General features: G+C 59.9%; 2 protein-coding genes across 5 annotated transcripts; both read left to right on the top strand.

Annotated features, from left to right (window-relative positions):
* Window positions 1-362: 362 nt before the first annotated feature.
* Window positions 363-8,166, top strand: Srms (src-related kinase lacking C-terminal regulatory tyrosine and N-terminal myristylation sites). 4 transcript variants are annotated; one of them, XM_026413478.2, is made up of 8 exons: window positions 363-1,132; window positions 4,348-4,469; window positions 4,856-5,022; window positions 5,702-5,843; window positions 5,926-6,084; window positions 6,710-6,891; window positions 6,979-7,135; window positions 7,367-8,166. In XM_026413478.2, the coding sequence occupies exons 1-8, from the start codon at window positions 651-653 to the stop codon at window positions 7,558-7,560; spliced, it is 1,605 nt and encodes a 534-aa protein (XP_026269263.2). In that variant the 5' UTR covers window positions 363-650; the 3' UTR covers window positions 7,561-8,166. The 4 variants fall into 4 exon arrangements, with proteins under 4 accessions (XP_026269263.2, XP_026269262.2, XP_026269261.2 ...); XM_026413477.2 differs by having other exon boundaries at window positions 5,663-5,843; window positions 5,911-6,084; XM_026413476.2 differs by having other exon boundaries at window positions 5,597-5,843.
* Window positions 8,167-10,979: 2,813 nt separating this feature from the next.
* Ptk6 (protein tyrosine kinase 6) lies at window positions 10,980-17,483 on the top strand. The gene is made up of 8 exons (XM_026413506.2): window positions 10,980-11,209; window positions 13,028-13,149; window positions 13,668-13,828; window positions 14,186-14,339; window positions 14,814-14,975; window positions 16,117-16,298; window positions 16,618-16,771; window positions 17,111-17,483. The coding sequence occupies exons 1-8, from the start codon at window positions 10,980-10,982 to the stop codon at window positions 17,296-17,298; spliced, it is 1,353 nt and encodes a 450-aa protein (XP_026269291.1). The 3' UTR covers window positions 17,299-17,483.
* Window positions 17,484-19,335: the final 1,852 nt, after the last annotated feature.

Genomic DNA, 19,335 nt, shown 5'->3' with positions numbered 1-19,335 from the left:
CCTGGGAGCAGTGAGGTTCCACTCCTGGGGAACCTTGAAGCTGTGCCCTCTGGATATGGATGAACTCTGAGCTCCTGCAGCCAGCCTCAGCCAGACACCCAGGATGCTGCCCCTCACACCAGCACACTGATGATGAGCAGCTTTTGCCCCCCCCAGGGACCTCCACTCTCCCACTCTCGAGGGCAGCAGGGCAGAAGCTCCAGCCTTTCTCTTGTTGCACTTGTGGCCATGGCAGGGAAGTGCCGCTCCCTCCCGCTGGGCCTGCAGAGCATGACCGGGGCGGCGCCTGCCGCGGCACCGCCCACTCAATCACCCGGAGCCGGTCCTCTGCTGCAGCCCCGCCCAGCTGCTCTCAGCACAACTGGACATCACAGCGGTCCTTGGGAGGGGCTACGGGTGCTGCCCTTGGCCCCACCAGTCATTTATCCCATCTAGGAAGCAGGCGGGGAGCTGTGTGCCTTGTTTAGGGACCCTCTGGAGTGACCCTGTCTGTCACCCTATACCAGGTGCCAGCTAGGGACCTGCGCAGGAAGTCCGCCCAGCGGTCCCACCGGCCCTTCCAGTTTCTCCTTCGCACTCTGATGGCTTCGGCACTCGGCCTCCTCTGCTGGGGGGCCCTCGGCCGGGTGTGCTGACCCTAGGGCTGCGCCATGCACCTCCAGCGTCAGCCGAGCCCGACGCCCCCCAGGGGAGCGGAGCCCTTCCTCAGGAAGCGTCTGGCCTTCCTGTCGTTCTGGGACAAGATCTGGAGGCGGGTGAGCCAGAGGACAGCATCCCCGGGCCCCAGGGCCCTGACGCCGCCGTCGCCGGCCCAGAGCCGTAGCCCTCCGCCAGCTCAGCGACCGAGCCCCCGGCCTGCCCGGCGTCCTAGCCCGCCGCCGGCTCAGCGACCGAGTCCCCCACAGAGCCCTGAGTTGCGCTCTGCGCCCCCCGCGCAGCTCTTTCGTGCGCTCTACGACTTCACGGCGCGGTGCCCGGAGGAGCTGAGCGTCACTCGCGGGGACAGGCTCTACGCCCTCAAGGAGGAGGGCGACTATATCTTCGCCCGAAGGCTCTCCAGCCCGCCCAGCACCGGGCTGGTGCCCATCAACTACGTGGCCAAAGCCACCCCTGAGATGCTCTCAGACCAACCGTGAGTGCTTGGGCCTGAGCCCCAGAGTCTGTATAGGTCTGGGGAGTGGAGTAAGACAGGATTTTAAGTGGGAATGTATGCATGTTCTCTGACCCTCCATGAGGTGCCTGTTGCACCAGGATGAGCAGGCAGGTGAGCTGGCCACTGTGAAACAGATTAACCGCACTTCTTAGAGGGAAGCACAGGAGTAGCAGGTCCAGGTGATGGACAACAGGTCAGGTGCTGAGCATGGCAGCACTCCAGGACCCTGCCCTCATGCAGGGATCCACTTGAGGAGTGTTTACTGAGTGGCCCCTGCTTAGAGGGGAGGGCTTGGGCTCTGATATGTGCCAGTTGATTCAGGCCTCACACCATTCCAGGAGCTCTTCGGAGGGCTTCAGGTTCCAGGTGTCCATGCAGGGACCCCTGGTACTGTAAGGGCACTCTACCACCTGTCCACATTCTCCAAACCACCCAAGCGGGGTCCAGACATGCCCTGCTTGTTTAGGAAGAAGGTGCAAGGGGGAATGGATGAATTCCTGGGGTCCCCAGGGCTGGTACAGACCACCAGTGGCAAGTGGCCAGTGTGGATACCTGGTTGTTTGCACAACACTCTGGGATTTGGAGGGCAGGTGCTCTCCTGGTTGGGTCCTCAGAGAAGCCCAGGCTGAGGGTTCACTGGGCTGCATAACCTCCTGGGTTGCAGGCAGAGACTAAGCACTCCTGTGTGCCAGCTCCAAACAGGGCCTATGTGATGGACACAGTGCTGTGGCGTCAAGTATTGGACCCAGGTCCTAGGGTGTGGTTCCTGCCTGCCTTTCCCCTAAATGCAGTTGGTCAGCCCAGATTTTGTGGCTGTTGCAGTTGCCATTATCAAGATGTGGCAAGCTCTGGCCCAGTCTGGGGATCCTGGGAGGTTTAGATACCTCCTTCAGCACCAGCAGGTGGGGAGGGTCTTTCATCAGGCACATGCTGGGATGAACAGGTGGAGAACTGGTGGGAAGCAGGTCCTGCTGGGCCTTGGGCAGCTTCCCCTGCTCCTAGGCTCAGCTAGTCTGAGCCCTGGGCCTGGTCTCTGCAAACCAAGTTGTGTCAGCATTGTCAGCAACCTCCAGCCTTCTGGGGGGCCCTTGGTGTTCAGTCTCCTGGGAGATTTCATGTGACAGGTGAAGCTGGAGTCACAGGAAGGTGCCTGATGAGGGGCACCAGCCCTCACCCATGCCAAGGAGGCAGGTCCCAGGTCTCCCTGTTCTGAAGGGAGAGGGTTCACAGTCAGTGGATATGGAAGACAGATCCTGTGAACAGCTCCTAGAGGCTGCTGGCACAGCAGGCAGGCAGGGAAGGGCGCCTGGTGGGCAGGGCTGCTCTTGGGGAGAGCTAATGATGGCCTGAGCCTGGAGATGAAAGGCCTGACCACACTTGTGGCATCATTACTCGAGCACCTGGCTCCGCGTCCCAGGGAGAGACCTTTACCTCTCAGGGTGCACAGGGGAGTCTCAACTGCATTTGCCAGGGTCCTGACGCAGGCTCCTGGAGAAGGCTGGGGACATGTTGGGGAGACCCCCTTTCTCCTGGCCCCCACATCCTTCTGTTCTGGAAAGGAATGCCAGAGGCCCTTCACCCACAGAAGGTCTTGCTGGCCTGCTGGTGGACCTCCAAGGCAGGGGCTGTATTCAGGAAGCATTCAGTAGAGCCAGCCAGTCCTGTGGGCTGTACCTTTGGCTTCTCAAATGAGTTTGTGGTCTTCTCAGAGCCTGCTGCAGGGCCAGTCTCAGGAGGGTCCAGCCCAGATTCCAGCCTTGTCCTTGATTCTGTGCCCTTCCCTCTGACTTCAGCCCAGCCCCTTGCCCTGGCCAAGCCCGTTCCCTCACCCATGGCTCCCCAGGGTAGGGGTGCAGGCTCCTCTGGTCCCATGTGGGCTGCTCTGAGTCGCACTACGGGCCCTCCAGGATCCCCTCTGACCTACTCTCTGGGTGGTCTCAGAGCTGGCCCCCATGCCCCTGGCTCACTGTGCTTCCTGCATCTGGGTGAATGAGATCCCGTGCTCACAGGACTGTTCCCACGGGCTGTGCTCCCACGGGGCAGGGCAGCCTGCTTCTCTTGGCTGGTCCCTGGAAGGTCCCAGAAGTAGGAGGTCAAGGTGGGAAGCTGAGCCAGGTGTGGACCCCCACCTGGACCCTGGACAGCAGAGACACCCAATGGGGAGGGGGCCTGGAAGCTACTTCTCCCTCCCAAGGATGTCACGGGCTCCCAGGAATGAGGGGACCACACGGAGTGACTTAAACGACTTAAGAGATGGCCCCTGACCTCTAAACTCAAAGTTGGTAGACTCCTGTGTCTAGAAATCTGAGGAGTGGGCTGGGATTGTAGCTCAGTAGTAGAGCACTCACCTAGCATGTGTGAGGCACCACATATAAATTAAAGTCCACCAACAACCAAAATAAATGAATAAATAAATAAATCAAGGAGTGGGTGCCGGCGAGCCCCTGTCCCCTGGTGTTCACAGAGGCCCAAACACCTAGCTGGCTCAGAGGGGAGCGTTCTACGGACAGAGGTCAGGTAGCTCTGGGCCACCTTCCCTGGGCAGGACCTTGAGAGTGCAAGATGCTGTGAGCTTCTCCTAAACCCCTCACTGGTTGTCTCTCCCGACCTGCACAACCTGGCTCAAGTCACCTGCTCTAGGAGCTCCCAGGCCCCATTAAGCCACCTCCCAAGGCACCATGCCCCGTCAGATGGCACCCATGTTCCTCTCCGGTCATCCTGGCAGCCCAGAGGGTGCTACTGGGGCAGTTTGTTGGGGACCTGTTCCTGTGAACCCCCATAGGGGATCATCAAAGTTTCAAGTTTGGTGCGTTCAGCCTGTGGCCAGGGCTGATGGTTAGCCTGTGGCAGGGACTAGTGGTCACTTGATGGGCAGGGAATTGGAGGTCATTTGTAGCAGAGTTAACTGAGACCTAGTGGTCCAGGTGAGTGAACAGTCTCTCCTGTGGGAGTCAGTGTTCAGTTCACCTGTGGTGGCTGAGTTAGCCCCGGGCCAGCCTTAGTGGTCCCCTTTCCAGCTCCGAGGACTCTTGAGGTCAAGCAGGGGACAGGGGCTGGTGGAGACCCTGAGTTGGGACCCCAGATTGGGCACTGGTTGTACCTTGTCCCCAAGAGATGTCAGGACAACTGTGGCCTGAGGCCTGGCTGGGGTCACACAGTGTTGGACTTGCAGTGACCTTGCCCACTGCTTGCAGCTGGTACTTCTGCGAGATCAACAGGACCCAGGCCCAGCAACTGCTCTTGTCCCCTGCCAACGCCCCAGGGGCCTTCCTCATCCGGCCCAGCGAGAGCAGCCTTGGAGACTACTCACTGTCAGGTACAAAGGCAGTGCCTCAGGGCTGTCCCACAGTGGGGTGCTGCTCAGCCCCATCAGCTAGCACCTTGGAGCTGGGGTGGCGGGTCCCCGGGCAGTACCAGCCTCTTTACCCATGCCTGGTGAACGTCTGTGTCCTCCCCTCCCTCTTTCCCTTCCTCCTCCCTCCCTTCACTTAATCATGGACTCCTTCATCCAACAAGAATCTATCAAGCACTGGCTCTGTGCCCCCAGAGCTCGACACTGCCCTGCCCTGCAGCTGCCACACCCACCCCTGCACCCAGGGCTGGCCACCTCAGGAACCCCGGACTGGTGTGAGCCAGGCCACAGGAGAGGTTGAGGTGGGGACGCCTGCAGCAGAGTCCCCAGTGTCCATCTCTGTCTCCCAGTCCGGGCCCAGGCCAAAGTCTGCCACTACCGCATCAGTACAGCCCCGGGAGGCAGCCTCTACCTACAGGAGGGCCGGCTCTTCCCCAGCCTGCAGTCTCTGCTCGCCTACTACAAGGCCAACTGGAAGCTGATCCAGAACCCACTGCTGCAGCCCTGCGTGCCCCAGGTGGGCCTCACTGGACCCTGTTCCTGGGAGCCACCAGGACTCAGTCTCAGAGTCGCTCAGCCAGTTCCTGGGCCTGCCCCACCTGGGGGCAGTGAGTGCCCAGTGGCTTCTGTGCTCTCCACTCGGGGTGGCACTCTGGCTGTTGGAGGAAAGATGCGGGGGATCACTGTGGGGGGTAGGGGTGCACCCCATTCTGCAGGGCAGGAGGCAGTGGCAGTGACCAGTCGAGGAAGGCGCCCACAGCTGTCCCAGGCCCTGAAGGCAGAAGTGTCGGGAGGGAGTGCTAGCCCTCCCATGGGGCTGCCTCCTGGAACAGCACCAGAGCTGTGCTCCAGGGCAAGGGCAGAGCCGTCTGGTTTCTCTGGTCTCATAATGACAGCCCAGTCAGCAGCAGTAATGAAGGTCTGTGGACGGATGTCCGGCCACTTAGGTCCCCACAGCAATTAGCTCCTGCATCTCAGGGCCAGTCTTACCAAAGGCCAGCGTGGGTTTCCCTGGGTTCTAGTCCAGGCCTGGGGCGAATGAGTCTAGGGGAAAAGAGATGCCCAAGACCTGATGTGGGGGCTCTGTGCAGGAAAAACCAGGAGGCAGGGCCCTGCCAGAAGCCCACCCTGCCCAGCACTCCTGTCCACTTTGCCAGGGGAGTGGCTGGCAGGGCACTGAGCTGCCTTCCCTGCAGAGGCCCCCAGCACAGGACAAGTGGGAGCGACCTCGCTCAGAGTTTGTCCTTGGGAAGAAGCTGGGTGAAGGCTACTTCGGGCAAGTGTGGGAAGGCCTGTGGCAGGGCTCTGTGCCCGTGGCAGTCAAGACCATGAAGTCAGGTGAGGCCCTCCGTCTGAAGCCAGCCTGGGGCGGCAGTGGGGGGTGGCACGGGTGGTCCTGGTGCAGTGTCCTCTCCTGCAGCCAACATGAAGATGGCTGACCTGGCCAAGGAGATCGAGGCGCTGAAGACCCTGAGGCACGAGCGGCTCATCCGGCTGTATGCGGTGTGCTCCGACGGAGAGCCTGTGTACATCGTCATGGAGCTCATGTGCAAGGGCAGTCTGCAGTCCTACCTGGGCAGTAAGTACTGCCCTGCCAGGCTGGCCACATCCTTCTGGTTGAGTGTGGATGATGCTCTCCCCTCTGCATGGAGGCTGTCCCTGGGGCCCTTGGTGGCAGGCCATTGGTGGTGGGCCAGGCCTCTTTATTGAACATGTGTGGCCCAGGCTGCAGACACCAGTTCCTGTTGGGTCTCTGGCCAGCAGGGAGTTGGGAGCCAGGATCTGGGCTGGGGCTGGGCTTGGCTGAGGGACAGTCAGAGACATGTGTTTCTGAGGCTGGGCCTGGAGTCTACCGGGAGCAGGGGTCCCATAGGGGTCACCAGCTCTGTGTAAGGTCTATGGACCCAGCCCAGCCCCTGGGCTCCCCATCCTCCTCTCTGAGTCTCCTCTACCCTGGAGTCTCAGGGTTTTGACTCAGTGGCCAAGAAACAGCTTGCATTGAGCAGTCACATGGAGGCACAGGGCCTGCTCTTCCTGTCCTGCTCACTGCCCACTTTGGCACTACTCGGCTGTTCTCATGCCATCTTAGAGAATAGGAGACTGAGGCACAGAAGGGTCGAGAGGCTTGAGCAGGCATCTGCCTGCCTGACTCTCATGGGGCCCGTTCTCTAGCCTTTGGTCCCTGAGCTGCTTCCCCTTTGCAGGCCCCGAGGGCCAGGCCCTGAGCCTGCCGCTCTTGCTGAGCTTCACCTGCCAGGTAGCCGAGGGCATGGGCTACCTGGAGGAGCAGCGTGTGGTCCACCGGGACCTGGCTGCCAGGAACGTGCTCGTGGGCAATGACCTCACTTGCAAGGTGGCTGACTTTGGCCTGGCCCGGCTGCTCAAGGTCAGTGGGGATTCTGGACTCCTGAGCCCACGGGCAAGGAGGGCACTTCTGCGCCTGCCCCACCACTGGCCTCCCCTCACCCCCCAGGATGATGTCTACTCCCCAAGCAGTGGCTTCAAGATCCCTGTCAAATGGACGGCACCTGAGGCCGCCAACTACCGTGTCTTCACCCAGAAGTCAGACATCTGGTCCTTTGGCATCTTGCTCTACGAGATCTTCACCTTCGGCCAGTGTCCCTATGAAGGTGAGCAGCCTACCCAAAGAGAGCCAAGGCCTCTTCTGGAAGAAGTGTGATCTGAGGGAGGAGGCTCATCCGGCCCCGGGAGGGCTGAACCCTGGAGGGCACCTGGCTTCAGCCTGTGCTCTGAGGGCTGGAGGGGCTGGTGGAGGGCAGGCTGCTAGGCTGGGCAAGGTCTCACAACGAACCCAGACAGAATCAAGGTAGCTCCCACTCCATATCCACCCCCCTCCCCAGGAATGTCTAACCAGGAGACACTGCGGCAGATCAGCCGAGGATACCGGCTGCCGTGCCCAGCCGCCTGCCCAGCGGAGGTCTACACCCTCATGTTGAGGTGCTGGAAGGACAGCCCTGAGGAGCGGCCCACTTTTGCCATGCTGTGGGAGAAGCTGGGCACCATGCACAGGCGCCTCCACCTGGCCCTTTTGTGACCAGGGCTCTGGCCATGGGTGGTGGCCAGGGCCAATGCTCTCTGCAGGGTGACCCCAGGTCAAGGCTGCACAGCTGGGAACCAAACCAGCCACCCCAGCTGTGGGCCTCCTGTGCTGACACGGAGGGACCTGGACACCTGCAGATGGAGCTCAGCCACCCACACCCACCCAGATGGCAGAGTGTCCTTTGCCTGGTGTGGCCTGTGTGCTTGGTGTCTCCAGGACAGAGGAGGCACAGAGTAGAGCCTCAGAGACACTGGGTGGAGAGGCCGCAGCTGGCCTTGTGCGGGTCCTCCTTGACTCCCTCCCAGGGTGAAGGAGGGGAAGATTCCCCCACGTCCCACTGTGAGTTTAAGTGGCCAGTGCTGGGGCCCCCAGGCAGACCCAACGGCACATGTGTGCACATACGGCTGGCACGGTCTCCTGCCCCCTGTAGGCACTGGCAAACCTGGCACATGTGGCTACACCCAGTAAAGATGTTCTGATTGACTCAGACATGGGCATGGATGTGTTACACGCTGACCCCCAAGCCCAGAATCAGGCGCTGGAGCTGAAGGAGGTCCATCCTGCTAACAAAGGTGGAAGAGAGAGCAGAACCCCCAGGACACCCTGGTGCCCAAAATGAGCAGCCACAGAGTTCACTCTGTGGATGTTGGCAGGAACTGACAGGCTGTCGGTGTCAGTCACAGCCCTGCTCTGGGCTGGAGCAGAGCCAGTGGGCTGGGCTTGAGGTGGGAAGTCTCAGGACCCAGGAGGACAGGCTGGGTTGCTGGTGGACAGCATGAGACTGTTTCTAGGGCAAGCGACCTATACTTGAGGTCTGTTCCCAGGATGGGCAGTGGGTGGAGGCGGGGTGGGCGGGGTGGGGCAGGTGCTGTGTGTGTGCTCGCTGCCAGCTGCCAGCCCACTCCAGGGAAGACCAAATCCCAGATGGGCATACTCTTGTCGGGGGTGGGATTCTTTGGGAACGAGGAGCTGGGCAGGGCCGTGTGGCTGGCCCTTGGCTACCCCACACCACAGGATACTAGGGGTGGCACACAGAGGCTGGGGGTTTCATCCAGGGTCTCCTAAGATCACCCTCTGTCCCTGGGAGCCCAGGTTTGCAGCTGTGCCCCTAAGGCTGTAGGGACAGAAAGACCGCTTCAGCTCACCATCTCCTAGAGGGACGGAACTCAGGCTCAGCTCTGAGGCTGGTTTGCTCATTATCACTGATCACAGGCCATGCCCATGTGCTGGCATAGGAGGGAGCTGGGAACAGGAACCCTTCTGTGCGAAGTGACCACCCCCTAGGCAAAGCAGTGGCTCCACAGGGCTGGCACGGTCGGCCTCCTGGAGGGAGGCAGAGTGGTCCCGGGGGACCAAGGGCAGGGCAGCATGTGCAGAGGAGAGCCCTGGAGGCTTGTCATTCTGGGGACGCAGCTGAGCCTGGCTCTGCTGGGTGGAAAGGGGAGATCCAGGTGCCTCGGAGGCCACACTGGGTTCCAGCCCTGTGGGTGGCAGCAGCAGAGGGGTTTGGGCTGAGCCCTTTTGGGGCCCCCACTCCTGACCTCTGGGCCATACTTCTGCCTGGGCCTGCAGCTCCCACCCACCCCCACCCCAGGAGGGTGGGGCACTGGGCTGGAGAGGCCAGGCCCTGAGCCAAAGTCTCAGGCACCTCCCCAGCACATAGTCGGGGTGGCCTGGGCTCTGGGATGGCTCAGCCTGTTTCTGGAGTTTGGGGACCTGGGCTGGCACCTGTTCTGGGACGGGAGGCCTCTGCAGGAGGCCATCCCACAGAGGCAGGTTTGTTTGTGGCCTGGGCACATTCCTGGGTGTCCTGTCAGCCATGGGTTGGGCAGGTTGACCCTTCTGGGTCCCCAGCAGGGACTGGGGACTCCTGCTTCCTGGTAAATCTTGGAATCACCCACACATTTGCCCAAGGACTCGCAGAGGCTTCTGGACACACCCCAGGTCCCAGGCTTGAGGGCACTGGAGCAGGCAGGGGCAGAGGCCGGTGTGCAAAATCTGTGTTCCCCGGGCCAGCCGGACACCCAGCTGGCCTGACCCCTGGCCAGCCGGACGTCCAGACACGCCTCCCCTTGACGTCCTTCCCCTCCTCTCCCCTCCTCGTCTGACCTCTGACTTCAGTCCTCTGCAGCCCCTTCCTCACCTTGGAGAAAAGTGAGCTGGGCTGCCTGAGCTGTCCGTGAACCTGCCAAATAATCCACATTCCTCCTCTTCGTCTCAGATGAAAAATATATGTCTAAAGGCTGAACTGTAGCTCAGAGCACTTTCCTGGCACAGGCGAGGTCTGGCCTTGATCCTCAGCACCACCACAAGGAAAAGTTCCAATCAGCTTAGCCCGTGATGCCCCTGGCCACTCCCCACAGACTTGGTGACTTCCTCTCCCCACTCCCTCCTGCCCCCTTCACAGCTGTCCTCCGAACCCCTTTTTGGGAGGTGCTCCTGGAGGAGTCAGGGCAGGGCCCACAGGTTAGGAAGATGGTCTGGGTCACCCTGGGGAGAGGGAGCAGGGGCAGAGTGTCAGTTTCACTGCGGGGCCGGGTGGGGGGCTGGGTAGTGGGAGGCTGAGGGGTCACAGGCAGGCTGCTAGGAAGGGGGAGGTGGGGCCAGGCAGGGTTGGAGGGGGTGCAGGGAGGGAAGAGGGGTCCCTGGCAGTGAGGTGCTTCCAGGCCGCAGCTCATGGTCTTTGGACGCCCCCATGTGCTCAGCTGAGGGTCTAGGGTTGCACCCTCCTGGTCCCTGGGCCCTTCCTGTCCCCATCCCCTGTTGGTCTCCCAGCTGCCTGAGCCCTGTCCCAGCCTTCCTTCCCAGGGTGGCTCCGAGGGACGGACTCTGAGCGTGCTCACAGGGCGGGCCAGGGCTGCTGGCACCCCCACTGACGGGACACCCGGGCCCTGGCATGCTGCTCTTGGCCCACAGGCCTCACCCCTGGGCCCCTCCCCGCCGGCGGCCTCTTCCTTGAGTCCACCTCAGGCCCCTCTTGCTTCCTCCCAAGGGTGACCCAGACTGTGGGGGCTGCCCCCAGAGGTGCCCCCTGCAGCTCCCTGCGTTAGTCTGTGGTGAAGAGGCAGCTGGCCACCTCCAGCCATCTGCCCACAGCCCTCAGTGATGCCTTCTCTGGCCCCTCCTACTGCCCCTGGGACCCAGGACTCACCCCCAAAGGTCCCTGGCTCTGCTGACACCTGCATGAGATGTCCTGGTCCATGGGTGGCTCCGCCTCCCTCCCTTGTGGCTGCTGGGCCAGCAGGTGGGCGTGTGAGACGGGTGGGGCTCCAGGGTGGAGCCCGGGATAGGCCAGCCCCAGTGGGTGCGGTGTGGTGGCCTGTCTGGTGATGAGGAAGTGAGTGGGGTTGGCCTGTCAGGGACAGCTTTCTGCCCTTCCCAGCTCACAGCCCTGTCCTGCTACTGTGCCTGCTATGGTGTCCCGGGACCAGGTCCACCTAGGCCCCAAGTATGTGGGCCTCTGGGACTTTGAGGCACGGACAGATGAGGAGCTGAGCTTCCGGCAGGGGGACATCTTCCACGTGACCAGGAAGGAGGAGCAGTGGTGGTGGGCCACCCTGCTGGACTCTGCAGGTGCGGCCCTTGCTGAGGGCTATGTGCCCTGCAACTACCTGGCAGAGGAGGAGGCCGGGGAGTCCGAGCCGTGAGTGTCCTGGGCTGCGAGGGCTCGTGGCAGGGCAGGCAGCTGTGTGCAAGAGTGGGCAGGGGCCTGGGGGCCTGGGGCAACTGGGAGTGTGAAAGACCTGGCTCTGTCCTTCCTGCATCCCATGATGGGCCGTGCGTCCAGATGGGCCCTGTCTCTGGACCCTCCTGTCCTGGCCCTTGGGAGAGCTGGGGGTGTGGCTCTGTGACATTTGGAGACCATGCTTCCCAAGGACACCCCACAGCCACTCTTTGGTCATGGGAACTGCTCTGCTGGACCTGGAGAGGACAGAAGGGTCCAGGGTGGGCTTTTGGGGGACTGGTAACCAGTGGCAAAGTCTATGAGGGAGTCCAGGGCTCTGGGTGTGAAGTCTGCTCACTTTCCCGACAGCCGGAACCAGACATGCAGCCTAGTTATGGGAGCGGGAAAGCACCTCGGCACACCCTTTGGCCTGCCAGGGCCAGGTGTGGGAATGCGTCTGTGAGGTGTCCCCTCTCAGCAGCCACGCTGGCTGTCCCTGTTCCCACCACAGCTGGGTGCCCAGGAGGCTTTGATGGATTACAGGGCAGCTGAGGTGGGTAGGTCCACAGTACCTGAGGACCGTGGCTTCTGGGGTGCACTGGGGCCCCCTCCCTGAGCAGGGCCAGGCCAGAAGTCTCCATTGGCAGGGCTGATGGGGACATGTGGTCAAACAGAGCCCCCAGCTGGATCCACTCACCTCGGGAAATCACCTTGATGGCCACTCGGACCTGGTCTTTCCAGCGCCCTTCAAAGACCTTCCTAACAGGACGGGTCCCTGCTGCCCGTGTTTCTGAGAGCCCAACTCTCCTCAGCACCCACATTGAGCACCTACTGCATGCAGAAGATTGGGAGTATGCATAGGGAGATGCAAAGCAGTGCATCGAGCTGCAAGTGGGTCATCTCAGAGGCAGAGGGTGTGAGACGTGAAGGGTTGTAGGGTCCAGGAGGCCAGCACACAGGTTCAGTAGCCCTTAGGCCCAGGACCCAGCACGCATGAGGTGTGCAGAAGAGGCAGGGTGGGCAGAGGGTAAGCACTGAGGAGATAAAGTTTCATAGCAAATGAGGGGTCGACCCCTAGGGGCTCTGGGCCAGGGGTGTCCTCAGGGTGGGCCATGGCTCTTAAGGGAGTCAGTGTCGCCCAGGGAAGGGCAGAGGTCACCTGGGAGCTCTGAGGGCCCCACCCTGCAGTCCACAGTCCAGGGCTTGTCCATGCCCTCAGGTTGAGAACCAGTATGTGCTGTGGGAGGGTGCATGTGAGCAAAGCTACAGCCGTGTCAGTGTGTCTGCTTGCGTGTGCTTACGTGTGCATGAATGTGCAAGTGCATATGTGCACACGTGAGCTGAGCACACACACGCTGTCGCATGTGTGTGTGCCCTGGTGCACTGTGAGCACACTGTGGTCACGTGTGCATGCGTGTGAGTGCAATGTAAATGTGTGTGGTGCTTCAGTGTACTTGTGCACATGAATGTGTGTGCTCAAGTGCTGTGTGTGCCTGGGAGCCCTGCTGCTCAGCTGAATTCCTAAGGCTGGGGCTGTGCCTCTGTGCCCTAGTCCTGCAGCAGAAGGACCACAAGCCTACTGGGGGTTCTGACCACAGACAAGGCCTTGGGGCAGGGTGGGAAGTGCCTACCCTTCTCCTGCCTGGGTCATTGGTATCCAGAACCAGCTACTGGGGACTGCGTGGGTAGAGGCCTCTGCAGGGTCCAGGCAGCATGGGAGGGCAGCTTGTTCAGGGCTGGGATACGGGGTGGCTGGGGTTGGGTCAACTGAGACACAGGCTGTCTCCTCCCCTGCAGGTGGTTCTTTGGCCAAATCTCCCGCTCAGAGGCCGTGCACCAGCTACAGGCGGAGGGCAACCCCACTGGTGCCTTCCTGATCCGGGTCAGCGGGAAGCTGGGAGCAGACTACGTTCTCTCTGGTACAGCCTTCTTAGCCCTCCACTCGCCTGTGCCTGCTTGCCAGGGCTCCTTGGCTCTAGGCCCTCCTGGCCATACACACCCAGCTGCCCTTCGACTTCGAGGTGTGAGACATCTGGTGCTCACCCAGGCAGCTCCGAGCCTCTCCACCTGCCTCCTTTGGGGCAGAAGCCAGAGTGACTCTCACTGATGGGAGAAAGCTCTCTTGAGGGCCTTTCCTGCTGGCCTTGCCTGTGGCCGTCCACTGTTGGGAGCATTGACCCACAGGTGTCAGGCTCTGCAGGGGTGTGTGGGGAGCAGATTAGCCTCCGCTGGCTCTGGAATCTTAGTGGGGCTGGGAGTGTGGGCAGCCATCATCCAGGCAGAGTTGGGAGGTCATCCTGGGGCAGGGCCCAGCAGGGCCCAAGGAGGGTGAATGCTGTCCAGCAGCGACCGTTAGACCCTAGGCCCTTGGAGCAGGTGGGGTGGGGAGCATGCAGGGTGGGGACAGGCTGATGGCTTCCTCTGTCCTGCCACCCAGTGCGGGACGCTCAGGTCGTGCGGCACTACAGGATCTGGCGGCGCTCTGGCCGGCTACACTTGAACGAGGCAGTGTCCTTTCCCAGTCTGCCTGAGCTCCTGGACTACCACAAGGCCCAGAGCCTGTCCCATGGCCTGCGGCTGACCGTGCCCTGCTGTAAGGTAGGCCCCTGTACTTCCATGGTGTGGTTGCTCAGGGCCAGGCAAGGTACAGTGCAGAGCATGGGTAGAGTGGGACCAGGAGATGCCCCCCTCTCCTGGTCACTTTTATAACCTGACCCACCAGAGGTCAGCTGAGCTCCTGCTGGGTCCTGGCTCTGGGAAGCCAGGGAAGAAGGGTCACCCTGGCCACTGGCCTCAGGAGAGTCACTGGTGGGGGCAGGAGAGAGACATGTGCATGGGCCACTCAGACTCCTGAGCTGCCCCAAGGTTAAGGATAGACCAAGGCTCTTCCTGAGTGCAAGCCAGTGGCAGGGCCAGTGTCCCCTCCCTTCCTGTGCCTCCTGCCTGTCTCTCCAGCACGAGTCGGAGCCCCTGCCCCACTGGGCCAACTGGGAGAGGCCAAGGGAGGAGTTCACGCTCTGCCGGAAGCTGGGCGCTGGCTATTTTGGGGAGGTCTTTGAAGGGCTCTGGAAAGACCAGGTCCGAGTGGCCATCAAGGTGATTTCCCGAGGTGAGTGGATCCAGCTGGGGGCTCTGTTTACCACATGTCCCCATCAGTCCTGCCAATGGAGACTTCTGGCCTGGCCCTGCTCAGGGAGGGGGCCCCAGTGCACCAGCTGGGGGTACCTGCAGCATGTCCGAGGGGTGCCACCTGTGTCCTCACCTGAACACCCTGATCACAAAACAGAAGGCTGAATTCTCCAGGTAATGGAGAGCCACTCAAGTGCATGACGGGAAGTCTGAAAAGGTCCACCTGAAATCTGCCACCCTGAGGAATCAGGGCCTGACCCAGGAGGACCTGGGAGTGTCCAGCTCTGAGGCTCTGGCTCAGGCAGGGAGGGACGGGAGCAGATGGGGCCCCCAGGCCTGGGGTGCTCGGGGCCTGACTGTGGAAGTCGGTGTTTCCTGAGCGACGGGGTGGGGGCTGGGCCTCTGGCTGGGAGCCTCTATGAGGGATGTGCCCACCAAGGCTGTGCGTCCCCAGACAACCTCCTGCACCAGAACACCTTCCAGCGGGAGATCCAGGCCATGAAGCAGCTGCGGCACAGGCACATCCTGGCGCTGTACGCCGTGGCGTCCCTAGGGGACCCCGTCTACATCATCACGGAGCTCATGCCCAAGGGGAGCCTGCTGCAGCTGCTGCGGGGTGAGTGGGCAGGATCCTGGGCCCTCTTTTCCCTGCATGAGAGTGACACGGGCTTGCTGGAGGCCCTGGGCAGCAGGTGAGAAGTGACCCCAGCCAGACACCCAGGGAGCTCTAAGACACACATCATTGTTTTCTGGTTTAAGAAATGACCCAAGAGGGGCTGGGACTATGGCTCAGAGGTAGAGCACTTGCCTAGCCCGTTCGAGGCCCTGGGTTCGATCCTCAGCACCACATAAAAATAAATAAATTAAAGATATGTGTCCACCTATAAGTAAAAAATAAATATTAAAAAAAGAGAAATAACCCAAGACACAACAAATCTACCATGTGCTCCTTGTGAAAGTTTCACTAAGTACAGACAAGAAAAGCCGTGTCGACCGAGGCCATTCCACAGAACACCTGGCACAGCTGGCAGCCCTCACAGAGACCTGCTTCAGTCCCCAGCTCGTCTCTCCTCCTGGACTGTGGTCCCTCCTGCTGGTGTTTCAATGTGCACATGCACTAACGTGCCCCCCATGTACGCATGTGTGCACACCGACCCTGCATTCTTACACACATGCACATGGACATGCATGGACATGCCCACACGCTTACATGCCTGCACACCCACAGCCAACGCATCATACACGTGTATGCAAGAGGACGTGCCCACACAGGGACACGTGCCCACACAGGGACACGCATCTTGCTTTCCCAGGTCGTTGTCAAAAAGCTCCTGTTTCCTTCAACACAAAAGCCAAGCCAAATGCTGGCCACTAAGATGGCCTAACTGGACAATGAGATGGGAGGAGACTCCCCAGGGTAGGGTGCCACCCAGCCGTGTGCACGTGGGGTGGATATGTCTAAACGCCACAACTCTGAGACACCCAGCCCACATTCTCAGGCAGGAAGTGACCACTGCAGGTGGTCTCCGTGGGATCCAGTGTTCTTCAGAAACAGTCTGGAGTGTGGGGAGCCCTGCTCCTCCACCTGGAGGAGCTGAGGCAGAGCCGGGCTGCCATGGTCTCGGCCTCTGGAAAGGCTGCCCACAGCTACACTTGTCAACCAGGCCAGCTGCCCTTGGCTCCAGCTAAGGAGCAGCAGCTGCAGAGCCTCACAGCCAGCAGGTGAGGACTGACCTTGGCCTCCTGTTGCCCCACAGACTCTGATAAGCAAGCCCTGCCCATCTCGGAGCTGGTGGACCTTGCATCGCAGGTGGCGGAGGGCATGTGCTACTTGGAGTCACAGAACTATGTTCATCGGGACCTGGCTGCCAGGAACATCCTTGTGGGGGAGAACAATATCTGCAAAGTGGGGGATTTTGGGCTGGCCAGGCTCATCAAGGTAGGGCCCTCAGTGGGCAAGGCGTAGGGACCTCCTTTCCCATGGGAACCCAGAATGGGCAAGACGAGTTGGTTACCAATGCTGTGACCACAACTGGCAGGGGTTCTGTCCACACAGCATGGCCTTAAATCAGAGCTTCTCACACTCGGGGTCTGAGCCCTCTGGTCTAGCAGCAGTGGCCACCAGTGGCTCAGACAGTGGTCAACACAGCGTGCTGTTGACTTGCCCACCCAGACCTCAGCTCCTACGCCTGTGTGCTGTGGGGAGACGGTGCAGGCAGTCCTCCATGGCCCACCCACCCTACCCTGTCTGATTGCAGGAGGACATCTACCTCTCCCATGACCACAGCATCCCCTACAAGTGGACAGCCCCTGAGGCACTCTCCCTAGGGCATTATTCCATCAAATCTGATGTCTGGTCCTTCGGGGTCCTCCTCCATGAGATCTTCAGCAGGGGTCAGACACCTTACCCAGGTACTGGCCCCAGTGTTCCTGACTGGGCTGGTCCTGAGTGGCCAGCGGGGGTGGCGGGAGGTGCTTCCTTGAGAGCCTCATCTGGAACACCACACCTGTACACTGGCTGAGCATCCAGGAATGTCCATCCCTGTGCCTGGGGCCACTTCCTGGAGTCACTGTCCAGGGGGAGGTCCTTAGAGGCAGACTATGCTGGAAAACGTCCAGGACACAGTGGTGGTCATGCTTCAGAGAAGGCTTCTGGGGAGGGGCGGCAGGCCACGGGGTGTGGCTTCCAGGTGGCGGAGGGTGGGCACTGGCCTCCTGGTTCTTCAGCTCCTCTTCTCCCACTGGCAACAGGCATGTCCAACCACGAAGCCTTCCTGAGGGTGGACGCTGGCTACCGCATGCCTTGCCCCCTGGAGTGCCCACCTCCCGTGTACGGGCTGATGTGCTCCTGCTGGAGCAGGGACCCAGAGCAGAGGCCTTGCTTCCAAGCCCTGTGGGAGAGACTCTCTGGCTTCACCAGGTACGAGAACCCACTCTGAGATGCCTTGGGGGCTGCCTGGCCTGGTCCTGGCTGTCCTGGACCTCAGGAGAAGTGTGGTCCTTTAGCTGACTGACCTGATGGTGGCACAGCAAACAGCACGTGGGGACCTGAGGAAGCAGCAGAGCAGCTACATGACTCTGACAAGCAGCAGGCTGCAGGCCTGGCCCAATGCCCTCACTGGCCGTCTCCCCAGCCGCCAGCCTCCAACGTGGTCCTTTGGCCACAGATGAACATACCCAAGACCTCTCCAGAAAAGCATCCTTTTGCCTTTGGAAGTTTTCTATGCCATCTCCTCTAAAATCTTAATCGTCTTAAACAGACTTCAGGGAAGTAACCATCGACACAAGAAAACTGAGGTGAAGTCTAAGAAGTCTTTTCCCCAGAAAAGCAGCACAGAGCTTTATCCAGTCTGGGCAATCGGAACCTCCCATTTTTGACAAAAACACAATTTGGTTAAAAATACGGGTGGAGAAAACCCCCATATTTGTCTCTGGGTCACTGATGGTCTGAAGGGAGAGCCTGGTGCGGCCTCCCAGGTACGAGTGGCACTGCCCCTCTCAGGGCGTCCCCACGCTGGTCTATAGACCCCGGGGGGAGTTCTACCCAGGTTGCTTGGAGAAAGTGAGTGTTCACATAAGTATCCCCAAACTCAGAAACAGCAATGATCCTCTTTTTTGTACCAAGGATGGAACCCGGGGGTGCTTAACCACTGAACCACATCCCCTGCTTTTCTATTTCTTTCGTTAAGTTGCTTAGGGCCTCACTAAGTTGCTGAGTGAGGCTGAGGCTGGCTTTGAAGTCGTGATCCTCCTGTCTCCACTCAGTGGTCAAGTGTCCCTTGGTTCAATCCCCAGTACCCCCCCAAAACAAAGCAACATCAAAAACCCACCGGTCACCCTATACCCAACACCTGCAGAACACCAGCACACCGGGGAGAGGGAGACGCATGCACTGGAGCTCCCGCGTGGTGTTGGGGCCTCGAGATGTGGAGCACTTGAGTGCAAGGGGTCTGTCTGCAGGTGCAGCAGCTGTACTGAGGACGACGTGACGCACTGGGAACTGGCGTCCCTCCAGTGGAGGCAGGCGGGTGTGGTTCAGTTACTTCCTGTTTTCCCTGAGAATCTAGGGTTTCTGAGTTTGAAATCATGGTTTATAGTAGTTGAAACCATTAGAAATAACGAGGAAACAAGACAAGTATGATGCTCTTTGATTGGCTGAGAGGTAGCGATCAGCCTGTCCTAAAGCAGAGGGACTGGTTGTCACAGGGGTATTTAAAACATACAGCATGCCTGGGAACAGACCCTCCCCTCCTGTAACCAAAGCTCACTAAGTCAGCCTCAGGGGTGACCGCACAGAGGTGCACTGGAGCTGGCTCTGTGAAAGGCCCTTTGTTATGCCTTGGCGACTGGCCAGGAGACAGGACTTTGCTTAAACACAGCTTCTTGGGCTTCACTGTTTTTTACTAGGTCTTCGATTACTGAAAAGCATCTTCTCATGATCAAGAGGGCCAAGTATGTAAACTTCTAAGTTTGTCTTTAAAAAATCTTTTGTCAATTTGATTAAATCAATTACCAAACCTTTTGGCATGACTGACAACATCTAAAACCAAAGTTTAAATTAAGTCCCTTTGATCTTGAACTTTGACCTTGAGTTTCCAGAATGCCCCCGGACATAGCCAGAAGTGGAGGTGGTGTACACCAGCAACCCAGGAGGCTGAGACAGGAGGACTGCAAGTTCAGGGGTAGCCTCAGCAACAGAGTGAGGCCCTCACTCTGAATAAAATATAAAAAAAGGCTGCAGATGTTGCTCAGTGGTTAAGCGCCCCCCACCCTGGGTTCAATTCCTGGTACCAAAAAATAAATAAATAAAATAAAAAGGGCTGGGGATGTGGCTCAGTGGTGGAATGCCCTGGGTTCAATCCCCAGCGTACAGAGGGGTGAGAAAGTCACCTCAGCTTACACAGGAGAAATCAGGTTCATCAGGCTCATCTGTGCTCCCCAACACAGCCAGCCCTTCCCTGGGCTGCATTTACAGT

This window comes from Urocitellus parryii, chromosome 6 (assembly GCF_045843805.1).
Source record: "Urocitellus parryii isolate mUroPar1 chromosome 6, mUroPar1.hap1, whole genome shotgun sequence".
NCBI lineage: Eukaryota > Metazoa > Chordata > Mammalia > Rodentia > Sciuridae > Urocitellus > Urocitellus parryii.
This window is presented reverse-complemented; position numbering and strand designations above follow the sequence as displayed.